The 14,493-nt window shown below is 35.7% G+C and overlaps 1 protein-coding gene and 1 long non-coding RNA gene across 3 annotated transcripts; both read left to right on the top strand.

The window, feature by feature from the left end:
* Positions 1–3,439: 3,439 nt before the first annotated feature.
* LOC111882917 (F-box/LRR-repeat protein At3g26922-like) lies at positions 3,440–4,556 on the top strand. The gene is made up of 2 exons (XM_023879285.2): positions 3,440–3,955; positions 4,170–4,556. Exons 1-2 carry the CDS (start codon positions 3,440–3,442, stop codon positions 4,434–4,436), a joined length of 783 nt encoding a protein of 260 aa, XP_023735053.2. The 3' UTR covers positions 4,437–4,556.
* Positions 4,557–8,845: 4,289 nt separating this feature from the next.
* LOC111882926 (uncharacterized) lies at positions 8,846–14,180 on the top strand. 2 transcript variants are annotated; one of them, XR_006191871.2, is made up of 4 exons: positions 8,846–10,117; positions 10,402–10,436; positions 10,556–10,623; positions 13,945–14,180. It is a non-coding gene; the product is annotated as an uncharacterized LOC111882926 (long non-coding RNA). The 2 variants fall into 2 exon arrangements; XR_006191872.2 differs by having other exon boundaries at positions 8,846–10,436.
* Positions 14,181–14,493: the final 313 nt, after the last annotated feature.

Here is a 14,493-nt window from a genome sequence, read left to right as displayed (position 1 = left end):
AGACTTCAAGGACGAAGTCTAAAATAAGTGGGGGAGATGTGTAGCACCTGGTTCCCGGTACGTATTTCTTGTAATTAATAATTCTAAATTCATGCATTTTGCCTTGGACTCGGCGAGTTGAAGGACTGACTTGCTGAGTAGGAGCCGGATGAGACGCGAGGTCTGAGCCTTGGACTCGGCGAGTAGGCCCTGTTTGGGCAAAACCCTAACCCGAGTGTTGGCACCCTATTTAAGCACACTAACTCGGCCTCCCTTGTCCCTAACACTTCCAGAGAGCTGTAGTGAGAGACCCTAGCCCCCATATTGTTCTTGTGAGTGATTTTTCTTGGTGAAGGAAGTTTGGAGCTTAGAAGAAGAAGGAGGAGGTTGAAGAGTGCAAGGAGGGGAGTAGATCCGAAATCTACACTGTGAGAAGCTTCCATTCAGGTAGAAAAGTTCCTACCTTGATCACTAGGGCATTAGATACCATTTTTGTCCCAAATTGGTGGTTGTCAAGCCCTAAAACAACAAACTCTATGTGTTTGTGCTTAATGATCCGAAAGGACTTCAGACCTAGACCTTGTGGACGTATTAGAGGCCTAAAGTTTCTATATATGGTTGAAGTGATTGAGGTCCCCATTGGGTGTATGACCTCATAAAGAGCTTGGATTTGCATTTTTGAGCATGTAGGGCCATGCATCCACGTAAAGTTTACAACTTTACGTGATAAGCATGCCCTAGGAACATAGATCTATGGTTTTGAAGCATTGCATGTCTCAGATTTAGTCGATATAAGAAATGGGTCAAGGGACTCGGCGAGTCCCAAAGTGGAACTCGACGATTTCTTTGAAGATGGCCTTAGACTCGGCTAGTTGGATAAACATCTCGGAGAGTCCTATGAAGATTGCCTGGTACTCAACGAGTTGTTCTTCAAACTCGGCGAGTCGGATGAACAGTTACTGAGTAAGAGGGATTTAGGTGTTGAAGGTCAAACCTTTCGTATCTGCATGCGGAATTAGCGATCTACGTGTAGCAATAGTCCCAGAAACCCAAATCCTCATAAAGGATGCTCTGGTGAGGATTTGGAAGCGAGTAGGAGATCTGCGCGTATGGACTCGGCGAGTTGTTCTTAGACTCGGCGAGTCGGATCGCGAGCCGGTTCTATCGTCCCAAGTAGTGAGTTAAGGGTGACTCGGTGAATGGGAAAAGGGACTTGTAGAGTGGGATCGGGTTAGTGGGAGAAGGACTCGGCGAGTCGGTGCCATGACTCGGCGAGTCCAATCAACTGGAAGTTGACTTTGACCAAGGAGTTGACCTTGGACCAGGGGTGGTTCAGTCATCTGACCTAAGGGTGTGTATGAGTGGCTAATCTATGTTTATGATTTATAGCTGGAGGATTTCCGATTCAGTAGTCATGCGCTTAGCAAGCAGACTTTCAGCAACTACTTTTCGAGGTGAGTTACCTTCCAGTAGCAGTGGGTCTAAGGCCACAATGTCGGCCCACTAGTAGGAGTTGTATGATTAGATGGTTGTCTATGTGATATTCATCTAGGACTGTTACTACCTGTGTTATGTTTATGTGCTAGTATGATATGATGCTATGTGTTAGTGACAGTAGGGGAGATAATCCCCAGATTACCGGTCGATAGGACCAAAGGGGCAGATATGCCCACCCATGCTAGATAGATTATGTGATACATGTTATATGGTAGTGGTAGGGGTGAAATAGTCCCCAGTATCCGATCGAAAGGACCGAAGGGGAGACTAGCACCCAGGTATGCTAGTCAGTATCTGGTCGAGAGGACCGAAGGGGAGACCAGCACCCAGATATGCTAGTCAGTATCCGGTCGAGAGGACCGAAGGGGTAGGTTGGGCACCCAGATATGTCTGACAATATATGTATGTTAAGTGGCTATTCGGTATGTGGTACGGTGGGGGAACTCACTAAGCTTCGTGCTTACGGTTTTTAGTTGTTGTTTCAGGTGCCACTTCAGCGAAGGCGAAGGAGCTGGCGTGGTAGCAGCATATCACACACACGCTCTTTGTTTTCCGCACTACGAGATATTCTAGGATTTGTACTCTGACATTATGGTTGTTTTTATGTTTTGGTTTCGGACACAAAATATGTTTTATGGGATGATATGATCAGATGATGTTTTACTATAAATAGTTTACAAACCACTTATTTTAAATAAAAATTTTGGGCGTGAAAATTGGGTCATTACATTAAAAGTTTAAAAAGTTTCTAAAAATTGAGCTGTTAAAATATAATATTTTTGTTAGTTGTGTCATTTTAGGTATAATGTATATTTAAAAAATATATCCTTGTAAAATTTGAAAATTACTTTAATATCCTTATAAACTTTAAAATTACGTCTGTATCCCTCTAAAAATATTAAAATTACATTAATATCCACAATGGTTTTTTAATTACGATTATATCAATTTTTTTAATTTGTTTATCTAATATTATAAATTAGAGAAAATTACAAATATAGCCTAATACTTTGTGGAAAATAGCCAAAAAAACTCAAATGACAAGAAATAGCCACCAAAATTGTAGATGGACTCCATCAATCTGTGATTTTACTTGTCTATTTGTGATTTTGCGTCCATATATGATTTCCTCTTTTTCATGGGTATAAAAACATAGTTTTTTTTTTCTCTCATTCTTCAAACTTTTTGTTAGAGAACTTTCTCTCTAAAGACACTATGAACGAATTCATTTTATTAGAGAGATTTTAAACAAATTTTCCAAAAAATAACAACTAAAGTGATAATTTTTTGCAAAACTTTATATATAATAATGTTGTTTGGTAGTCAAATCCTATTAATGTCGTAATTAAAAATAATAAAAATAATAAAAATAATAAAAATAAAAAAAAATAAAAAAAAACACAAAATTGCCTGTGGATGAGAGGAAATTGTGGATGAATTTAGTTCATCTGTGATTTCAGTTAGAGATGAGGTATTTATACGGGAAAAAATAAATTTTTTTTTTAAAATAACCACCTGCGAACATACAAGTTGCTAAAGACGTCTGTGCTTTAGCGACCTGTACGCTCACAAATAACTTAGAATAATCGCAGATGAGCTTAATCCATCATCTCGATTTTGGTGGCTAAACACATTTTTAAAATCGCAGATGGGCTTAATAAATCTAGATTATGGTGGTTAAAAAAATTTTGGGTTTTTTTTACTAAATAATTAAAATATTTAGCTAAATTTGTAATTTTCTCTAAACAAAATTATATATTCGTTTACCAAAATACCGTTTCTTTATCTCTTCAATTGATTGAACCCTCTTCTTCCTTACTTCAATATATCTTCTATTACGAAACTTAAGTTTTCGTACTTTCTGTTGACACTGCGTGATAGATCAATAGAACTGTGGTGATTCTTTTTTTAGTTCACATCACCAAAGGCATGAACAATTCCGTGCAGTGAAAGGCTTCTAAACATGAAGAAGTACATTGAGGATATGATGATACCCCATTGTCTTATGACTTGCACTTCGTTGGAGGTATTAAGGTTGTCTTGTAGACATCGTGTAATCCTGCCTAGAATTTCTGGGTTTCCTGCACTTAGGGTTCTTAAGTTGGAAAATGTTGAGTTATTTGACAATGATTTAGTGAAATATTTTTTTCTTGAAAGCTGCCCGTTGCTGGAGGATTTAACGTTGTATGAATGTGTGGTAGACAAACTTGATCTTCTTTGTGTTTCATGTCCAAACCTCAAGAAGCTGACACTTCTTAACTGGTGTAAGTACTACTTGTGTAGTTCTCTTAAGCTTTCATGCCCAAAACTGGTGTATCTGGATTTAAAAGGTGAAGTAGCTTCAAGTTATATCTTTGAATGTCTATACTCATTGAAGGAAGCTGTACTTTATCCCGAGTGCGACGCCATATTTAATAAGCTGTTTCATGAATTTTCTCATTTGGAATCTTTTGCTACTAACCTTGATTTCTTACCCGAGGTAAATGTTTATTCTCTTCATGAATGGCTGATATATAGAGGTTTCTCAATCGATGTTTTTTTCTTTCCAAATTTTGTATTTAAATTGTATATACTCCTGAGTCCTGATTAAATTGCATCATTATTTGTTTATCATGAAATCTTTATCAATTGTGTACCCATATATGCCTATTTGTTACCATGATTAATAACTCTACTTGCTATCATTATTATAGTGGATTGATGATGCACATGATCTGGCTCTACAAAATCTGAAGACTTTGGAGCTACACTCATCAATTGATGAATTTACTGCTGAACGACTCATCCAAGCCCTTGAATATTGTCCTGAACTGGAGTCCCTCAGTTTAACCTTTGACAATGTCATCTCATGTGATCCAATGGTATTTTATTTTATGCATCACATTCTTGAAAGCATGGTGTCTCACTTCCACAATTTTCTTGGTTGCAAGCATGGTGTATTGTGCATATCTAATTCCTGACATAAGCATAGAGGGAGAAATTGGGTCTATTTACCTATAAACGGGTTATATTTTATCAAATGAGTATAATAAAAAGAAACACTAAAATAGCAACAGGTCAAATAGGCTGAACAAACTGAAGCTGCAAATCTCTATTCAAATGTTTATTAAAAAAATTAACTTCTAATCTTAACAATATATAACATATATGTGTTGAAAGTGGAAACTAAAGAAATGGGCTTGTTTTATAGAACACCTCAGACAAAGTTTAGACTGAATTAACACGAACCCTAGACACAATCTCAAAGATTTGAATTTGGGACCTTTACATTATCCTAATATATATATACAAAAAAGCAATTCACCCGATAAATGCATTTTTCAAGATTTCAAAATCCAGTTTGGATTTTCCCCCTTTAACATGAAATAAAAATACTTATGCCCTTTTTTGATGAACCAGGAACACCCGAAGTTGGATGATGCTGCAACAAGGAGGATCTTGCCTCCTGATGTGAAATGGCTCGAATTTTTTGAATTCAAAGGAGAAAAGCCGAAACTAGTTTTAATGTATGAAAATGGATATGGATGGATGGATTAGTTGCCAGGTGGGGTAAACACGCCAGTTAATTGTCAAAGTGACTACTTTAATTTACTCTTTAGAAACACGGATGTTACAACACAAGCTTTATGGTAAACTATCAGAAGTAGTAGATACCTGTTCATGTGATGAAGTATCTAAATTTTGAATTTTTGTTTCATGCTGATTCTTTATCAACTATTACTAGAAAATAATTGTTTGGTTCTACTGTTTTGTTCATATTCTTTCTGCTATAAAAACTACAACAATTATGTACGTATCAGATTGTTATTTTGCCACAAAAACAGCAATTGCAACATCAGTATGTTAAACCAACTGCCTCATTTGCACCACGACATAAATAAAATACAGAGTTTAGGACTTCAGGGCATATAGAGCAAAAGTGAACTACTGATATATGTATAGCAGGACAGATATGTATGCATGTATGAATGTATTATAGATATTTTATATGTATGATAGAAAGGTGAAGATTAAGACAATTAGTCTAGAGAATCATACATACTTGATACTTGTGAGCTTTTTGTAAACAAAAAATTGACCTTGCATTGTTTGCCTATGTGAAGAAACAATATTAAGCATTTACGCTAACAAGAGCAGTGGCCATGGAGGACAAAAAGTGACATTACTTGAAGGTGATGGTTAAAAAAATTAGTCCCCAAAATCGGATTTTAACAATTGAGTGAACATATAAGCTTCATTTGATTGGGTTGACAGTCTAAAACTGGAATTCTCCATCAATTCTCAGGGTTTACACGTTTAGACCGTCTTGCAAGTTGTAACATCCGGCATTTAAGGATGATGTATAAAGTAGGTGAGAAATTAAGTATTTTAAATAAGTGAACAAAACAAGAATTTTGAAGAGTAAATGGGGAGTTTTAGCGAAAATCTTAGTACGATGCTATTTTTAGAGAAAAAGGTGTTTTATTTTTTATAGAGATAAAGTGTTTTAGCGAAATCTGAGGTAGGGAGGGATGTTGTTAAGGAATGTTTGATATTAGTGAAGAGCAAAGAAAATGCAAGCCACTAGGATGATTTTGTAATCTACTTTAAAAAGTTAATATTTTGTTTGCATTGTACAACGTTACGACACGACTGTTTTAATTTTTAACTTTGTTCCATGTATGTATCATAGAATGAACTTTATGTTGTATTTTACGTTTTTCTTTTAATGATATTTTCATTTATAAAAATATGCAAAATGAAAATAAATATTCTTTCTACAAAAATCAATAACAGGAATTTGTTAAGAGATCGAATATAATAATATTAATTGAAAAAAAAAACGTAATTGTATAACTTATAGTTTTACCATGTTTTATAACTATATACATAATCGATAACATAAACTAAATCATCAAATCATTGATGAATAACAAATTAATCTTTTTTTATAATTTATTTTTAGTTTGTATTTTATATGCAACCCAATAATTCTATGTATTTATTAGTAGTGTTACAAACTTGTTGTATTGGCGGCTTATCTCCATTAGACTTCCACTTTCACATGGAATATTCACTACAAGAAAAAGTTAAAATAACTATGGAAGTAAAATTTGTAGTTCTTATGCTATGGAATATGCTACATAATGGGTTGTCATAGCTATTTTGTTATGGAATTTTCTATAGAATTGCATTTCGTAGCTAATTTTTGAATGGTTACGGAATTTTGCTACGTAACTATGGACTATGCAACAGAGTAGTTAGACGTAGTTGTATTTGCTAAAGAATCACCAACAAAATTACGTTCTGTAGCTAATATTTGAAGAAATATGGAATTTTGCTATGTAATCGGAGTCCGTAGTTATCATGATACAAAATTTGCTAGAGAATTATAGGTCGAAGGTATTTTGCTACAAATTTACTATAGATCAAAGTTTGTAGTTATTTTCCTACAAATATTGTTACGAAATCAAAATTTGTAGCTATTCTGCTACAAAATAGTGGTACTGATTTGTTTATTATACCATCATAGTTTCATTTCCTCTTATTATAGCATTTTACTTTAATAATTTTAGGGATAATCTTATAAAAACCCAACATATTTTTATCAAATCTTAAAAAAACCACTATATTATTTTTTTGTATGTTAAAACTCTTATATTTTTTAAAATGTATCATTTAAAGCACTGAGCTCCGTAAATTCTAAATAGCCAAAAATGTTAGGTAATCGATTCTTAACGTTTCTAATGTTACAATTCATTAGATTAAAAAAAATTAAAATATGAGGGTTTAAATGCACTAAAAAAAATATAATGGTTTTTTCAATCCTTTCATGAAAATAGATTAGGTTTTTCTAAGCTCAAAAAACCATAAATAAATTTTTTTGAAAAAATAAGGGTTTTTGTGTACTAAAAAATAATATAATGGTATTTTTAAGCATTAGGTGAAAATACGTTGGGTTTTTCTAAAGTTTTCCCATAATTTTACTTGATTATAACATTGTAATCTATATGCATATATAGTACAAAGCATTTTATAAAACGCTCCAACCTTTACTCGTGTGTCGCATGAAAGAGAAGGAGAAAAAGGGCACATAGTGATTATTCATCTACCCAGTGTTGCTTTTTCCTACCATGGGTATTTAAGTCTTTTTAGCTTTTCTTTCGGTCCTACAATCCTTTTGGTGGAAACTTTTGTTTGTGGAACAAACAATATGGTCCCTGTTACGGTAGGCTTTTGTCTCACCCTTTTCTTTTATATGCAGGTAACTTAAAATATCAGCACAACAACCTATTAGGCCTAGAATGCCTCTAAACAAAGGGGTAAAATGGCCAATATTCCAGGATGACACCAAATAGTTTTCTTTGAAAATGGTTTTCACAACCTTGTATCTTGACATTACTTCCCACATGAAATAACTTCTATTGTTGTTTTTTGGTAGATAACGATTCATATAGCCATACAAAATTTTTCAGGTAAGAACAATTTAAAATTGATATATATATATATATATATATATATATATATATATATATATATATATATATATATATATATATATATATATATATATATATATATATATATATATATATATATATATATATATATATATATATTCATGTAACTTATATATTAGCATGCAAAAAAATACAAATATGTTGTATCCACAAGGGAATTTGTTCCACCTGTATAAATGTATTAATTCATTTTATATCCTAATGACTATAACGTAGTTGCAGTGAATATGAGTATGTGTATGGATGTATGTGTGACTTTGTATGTAGCTTCGTATGCATCTAATATCACTTATAACATGTTACCTAATTAGATAAACATTTCATGTGTAACAGAATTACATAAACAGTCTCTGTGTACCTTGGTCCACTTACATCCACTCACCTCCCTACTATTTATTTTCTACCCCTGGTTTGTAGTTTTTGTTAAGCCTCCAAACATGCTGGTTTATCAAAGGAAAACTCATAGGGGCAAAATGGTCACAACCACAAGTTAGAGCATATTAGTTACAAATTTGAGGGGACAAAAATTAATTTTTACTTGATGAACAAGTTGGTAAAATTTTCTTGTCCACTTTTGAACGATCAAAATGATTAAGCTAAAAAAACATAAATTCACATGTAGGGGTTTCGCATGAAAGAGACCATCAACTAAGCATGTGTGGTCCCCTATTCCTTTATGTTTTATCACTCAATGATAAAATTTGATATGATGTATGGAAATAAGACCTTAAAAACTTAAAATCATCGATTATGGATAATGACCAAATTGCCCTTACAACTAAGATTTCAACAGTTGATGCATCTTTATATATATTAAAAGAAAAACTTGATGATATCGAGTCATTCTTGTGTTTCGTTGATTAATTTCAACCTCAGATCAAATTGCTCAAAATTGATGACATCATGTTAAATTAAACACAGGTTATGCGGATTCCTAACCTCTCCATAGTTACTAAACTTGATTGTATTCCTAACCTAAAAATCACAGAAACCTTAACCTTAATTCAGCTCCAACCCTTGCAAGAACCTTAATCGTTTGTTTCGCTTAGCCGCCGCATCCCTATATTATTTGTACGAACAACAAAGAGTGGAAGATCAAGGCAGGATTTTGGTAAATAGAAGCACAAATGAAAGATTAAGGTTGGATCTAGAAAAATCGAAAGTAAAAATATTTTGTATATAGTCGTACCCTTATGTCCTCTCTATAAACTAATATTCATCGAGTATAAAATATAAATATGTTGAGACTCTATGCAAGATATTCAGAGTCACAATCAGCACGAACACAATAGCTTTTTACTTCTCGACTTCAAGGTACTTCATTTTTGGTTCTTCTTGTATCTTACACAAATACACTTCTGGCTTCGTAATTGGTGCTAGGAACTTCCATCATTTTATATGATGTTATACTGAAATCATCAGCAAGTAAAAGTAAAAAAAATTAAACTTTTTTCCCCTTGCCGAAAAGTATGGAGAAGTTACCAAAACTTGTGGAGGATTTTGTCCAAACCAATCCTAGAACCCCTCCCTGCGCCTCTATATTTGATTCTTGCGTGTCAACGATATTCGCATCTGGTTCTATGTTCTCGATGGTTTGTGTAAATTAAATCTTATATTTTTTTTGTCATTATGATATTCTAAGTATATATTTAATCTTGCACATAAGGTGTTTGATGTATTGTCTCACCGAGTTATTTGTTTAAGTTTTGTTGTTTGAAACAAAGATATTAATGGCTAAATGAAGTCGCTTGTGAAGGTTCATAAAACTTTTTCTATGTTTCGGTAAGTGTGACTAAAGTTTTACACAATGGCATCATGCTCTGGTCTATGATGTTGGTAACTAATTGAAGCTTGGGGATGGGTTAATTTTAGAGATTTAGGTATTGAGTTCCATCTTCATGGATCTGATAGATGATTTTGACTAATAAATGAATTCATGGATTAATCCAAGTACTATCATGTGATACTACAGTTATGATTATATTTGATTTTTATTATTTGGAGTTTCTTATCTTATACATTATGAATGCCTAACAAAACTAACTTGGTTTCTTTTTGTTAGCCTAATTATGTTGTCAGAAAACTTTTAGTGGAAATTAGATAGGAAGATATAGTGGTTATGTTGGTCTCCTATACAACAGGTAATGTTTCAATTGGCTTTGTATATCTTGAATCCCTGCTATAACAACTTGCATTGCCATTGGTGGCTTGATTTTAATTGCAAAAAAACATTGGAAAAGTGATAAAAAGATTTTTCCATATGGATAAGAAAACTTTTTTTTCGTTGATTCATCTCAAGTTACAAAATTCAGTTGAATACACATTTCGCCAGCTGTGTATTTTGTTAAAAAATATGCTAATTTTTGGAAAAGTATTATATCATATGGAAACCACATTACATTTTACTTTCTTGTCAATCATTTAGGAAAAAGTGATAAAAGATTATGTCAATGCGATAAGGTAAATTTTCTTTCTTTCCATCCTTTATGACCATTAGATTCTATCAACTTTTTTTTAATCAAATTGATTAGGTAATTAAATTGTTAATGACAAATTTTACCTAATTGACCGACTGCCAGATAGAAGTCAACAAGATGAATTGATGGTAGAAGGGCAGACAATTAATATTTCAAGGATGAGTGTGGAAGTAAGTTTCTTGTAACATTTTCATTTACAAAATAAAAATGATTATGAAATCTAGAATTTTTATTTTATTTTATTTTTTAGGTTATTGAATTCCCTTTTAGTTGTTTTTAAGTCAATTTATTTGATGTTATCTTGCAATCATTTGGAAACATATCCTTATGAGAGACTTAAACAACTTCTTTAATAAATATATCTTGGGTTTTGATGATGATTCAGGCAATATCACTAAACTTTTCTGATGTTGGAAAGAGATATCAATTATTCTAGGTATAGATAAACCCAAAGTGATTGATTTCAAAAGCATGACAACAATTTGTTCCTGATATAATTTTTCTAATTCAAATAAATTACAAAAATGTTGTGTTTTGAAATGAAATTAAAAAGAAATCAAGGTATTAATTTTTCTAAATTCATGCTTCTAACGCATCAAATATGTAACATCCCGGGATATCAAGAGTAAAGTTGAAGGGCTAAAAGAGTAATTGGGAAAGGGCAACTCGGCGAGTCCACGAGTGGACTCGGCGAGTAGGATCACGATTTTGGTCGCGTGTTAAGTGGCCAACTCGGCGAGTCGGCGGCTGGACTCGGCGAGTTGGTGCTGAGTGGAGAAAACCCTAATTTCGGAGGATGAGCCCTATATAAAGGACATTATGCCCTCTCCCCAGCCTCCTTACCTTCCCTTAAGTCCAGAAAACCCTAGAAACGCTAGTGTGAAGGATTGGAGCAATTGAACCTTGGAAAAAAGATTTGGAGGAAGATCTTAGAGAGTTAGGAGGCTTGGAGTAAGGGGCTTTGCTTAGATTCGGATTTCATTGCTATTGGGGCTTCCTTTTGAGGTATAATCTCGTTCTTGGGCTGTTATTCTTCTAGATTCATGATTCTTGGAATGTATGGGAGGCTTAGCTTGTGGTATCTTGAGTTTGAAGAGTAGATCTGAGGTTGCCACCTCAGATCTGGAGTGGAGGAGGTCTTAAGTGCATTAAAGTCCCTGTTCTTGAGTGTTTGGTGAAGCCATCATGTCCCAAACCCTAGCCCTAAAGTGTAAAATGCCTAGATCTCTTTGGATTCACGTAAAGTTTGCCACTTTACGTGATGGATGGGTTGTAGGAGGCTAGATCTATGTTTTGGATCAATGGCATGGCCTGGAAGGTTCTGTTTGGGATGAGATCTAGAGGCACTCGGCGAGTCACAAAGGTGTGCTCGGCGAGTTGCTTGAAGATGGTCTGGAACTCGGCGAGTTGGATGAACAACTCGGCGAGTAGGTTGAAGATAGCCTTAGACTCGGCGAGTCTGGTTGTGAGGTCCAAGTTTCTTTTGGTTGAGCTGTGACTCGGTGAGTCAAGGGATGACTCGGGGAGTCGAGTGAGAAAGGACTCAGAGTTGCTAGACTCGGCAAGTCTTGGGGTGACTCGGCGAGTTAAGTCGCGGATGGAGGAAGTTCTGTGTATGTGGACTCGTCGAGTCATTGGGTTGACTCGGCGAGTAGAGTCAGTCAGGGGTTGACTTTGACTTTGACTTTGTCCAAGGGTTGACCAGTTATTCTCCAGGGGCATTTTGGTAATTGTTGGATATTTTTTTAAGTTCAGTGTTTTTGTGGTTGGTGAGTGGTGGAGATCTTATCAGTAATCGGATCAGCTCGAGTTTATCTGTTCAGTCGGCAGTTGCGAGGTGAGTTATCCTCACTATATCAACAGGGTCTAAGGCACCAAGGCCGGCCCTTTATCGGATTGAGATCCGAGTATTTGTTGTTATGTTACTGCTTTGATATGTTTGCATCCTGGTAGTTAGGATGGTATATGTTAGAGACATGGTTGGGGTCGGTATCTTGTTATGTAGGGTGATGCTATGCTAGTGACCGGTTAGGGCGGTATCCTGGTTAGGATGATGATATGTTATGTGACCTGCTTGATCGGCTTGTTGACTGTGATTTGTTATATGATTGTATGTTTATGTGCACATGGTTGTTTGGACTGGAGTTGGGTTGAGGCGGGTCCTGCTTTGTGCTGTAGGCCTAGATACCCAGGACGAACCGGTTGTCCCAAAGGCCCAGCGAGCGGTCCGGATAGGCTGTAGGCCCCAAGAGGGCGGACCAGACGTGTCGAGGCTAGGAGAGTGGACCAGGCCGACTGAAGTCCCGGTGCGGGCGGACCAGTCATACTGTGGACTCAGAGAGTGGACCAGGTGGATTGAAGGCCCGGTGCGGGCGGACCAATCACACTGCAGACTTGATGTATATGGCTAGACTCGGAGGGTGGACCAGGTGGACTGTTGGCCGGTGCGGCGGACCAGTCACACAGTAGACCTGAAGTGCATGGCTGTTCTGTGATCGGATATGATATGGCATGTTATGTGTGTATGGTATATGTGGTTACTGAGTAAGAGGGATTTAGGTGTTGAAGGTCAAACCCTTCGTATCTGCACGCGGAATTAGCAATCTATGTGTAGCAATAGTCCCAAAAACCCAAATCCTCATAAAGGATGCTCTGGTGAGGATTTGGAAGCGAGTAGGAGATCTGCTCGTATGGACTCGACGAGTCGGATCGTGAGCCGGTTCTATCGTCCCAAGTAGTAAGTTAAGGGTGACTCGGTGAGTGGGAAAAGGGACTTGTAGAGTGGGACCAGGTTAGTGGGAGAAGGACTCTGCGAGTCGGTGCCATGACTCGGCGAGTCCAGTCAACTGGAAGTTGACTTTGACCAAGGAGTTGACCTTGGACCAGGGGTGGGTCAGTCATCTGACCTAAGGGTGTGTATGAGTGGCTAATCTATGTTTATGATTTATAGCCGGAGGATTTCCGATTCAGCAGTCAAGCGCTTAGCAAGCAGACTTTCAGCAACTACTTTTCGAGGTGAGTTACCTTCCAGTAGCAGTGGGTCTAAGGCCATAATGCCGGCCCACTAGTAGGAGTTGTATGATTAGATGATTGTCTATGTGATATTCATCTAGGGCTGCTACTACCTGTGTTATGTTTATGTGCTATTATGATATGATGCTATGTGTTAGTGACAGTAGGGGAGATAATCCCCAGATTACCGGTCGATATGACCGAAGGGGCAGATATGCCCACCCAAGCTAGATAGATTATGTGATACATGTTATGTGGTAGTGGTAGGGGTGAAATAGTCCTTAGTATCCGGTCGAGAGGACCGAAGGGGAGACCAGCACCCAGATATGCTAGTCAGTATCCGGTCGATAGGACCGAAGGGGTAGGTCGGGCACCCAGATATGCCTGACAATATATGTATGTTAAGTGGCTATTCAGTATGTGGCACGGTTGGGGAACTCACTAAGCTTAGTGCTTACGGTTTTTAGTTGTTGTTTCAGGTGCCTCTTCAGCGAAAGGGAAGGAGCTGACGCGGTAGTGGCATATCAAACACACGCTCTTTGTTTTCCGCACTACGAGATATTCTGGGATGTGTACTCTGACATTATGGTTGTTTTTATGTTTTGGTTTCGGACACAAAATATGTTTTATGGGATGATATGATCGGATGATGTTTTACTATAAATATTTTACAAACCACTTATTTTAAATAAAAATTTTGGGCGTGAAAATTGGGTCCTTATATTAAAAGTTTAAAAACTTTCTAAAAATTGTGCTGTTAGAATATAATATTTTTGTTAGTTGTGATATTTTAGGTATAATGTATATTTAAAAAATATATCCTTGTAAAATTTGAAAATTACTTCAATATCCTTATAAACTTTAAAATTACGTCTATATCCTTCTAAAAATATTAAAATTGCATTAATATCCACAATCGTTTTTTAATTACGATTATATCAATTTTTTTTAATTTGTTTATCTAATATTATAAATTAGAGAAAATTACAAATATAGTCTAATACTTTGTGGAAAATAGTCAAAAAAAA

The sequence above is a fragment of the Lactuca sativa genome, chromosome 5, assembly GCF_002870075.4.
Source record: "Lactuca sativa cultivar Salinas chromosome 5, Lsat_Salinas_v11, whole genome shotgun sequence".
Lineage (NCBI taxonomy): Eukaryota > Viridiplantae > Streptophyta > Magnoliopsida > Asterales > Asteraceae > Lactuca > Lactuca sativa.
Note: the sequence above shows the minus strand (reverse complement) of the source record. Positions and strands in the feature narration are given on the sequence as shown.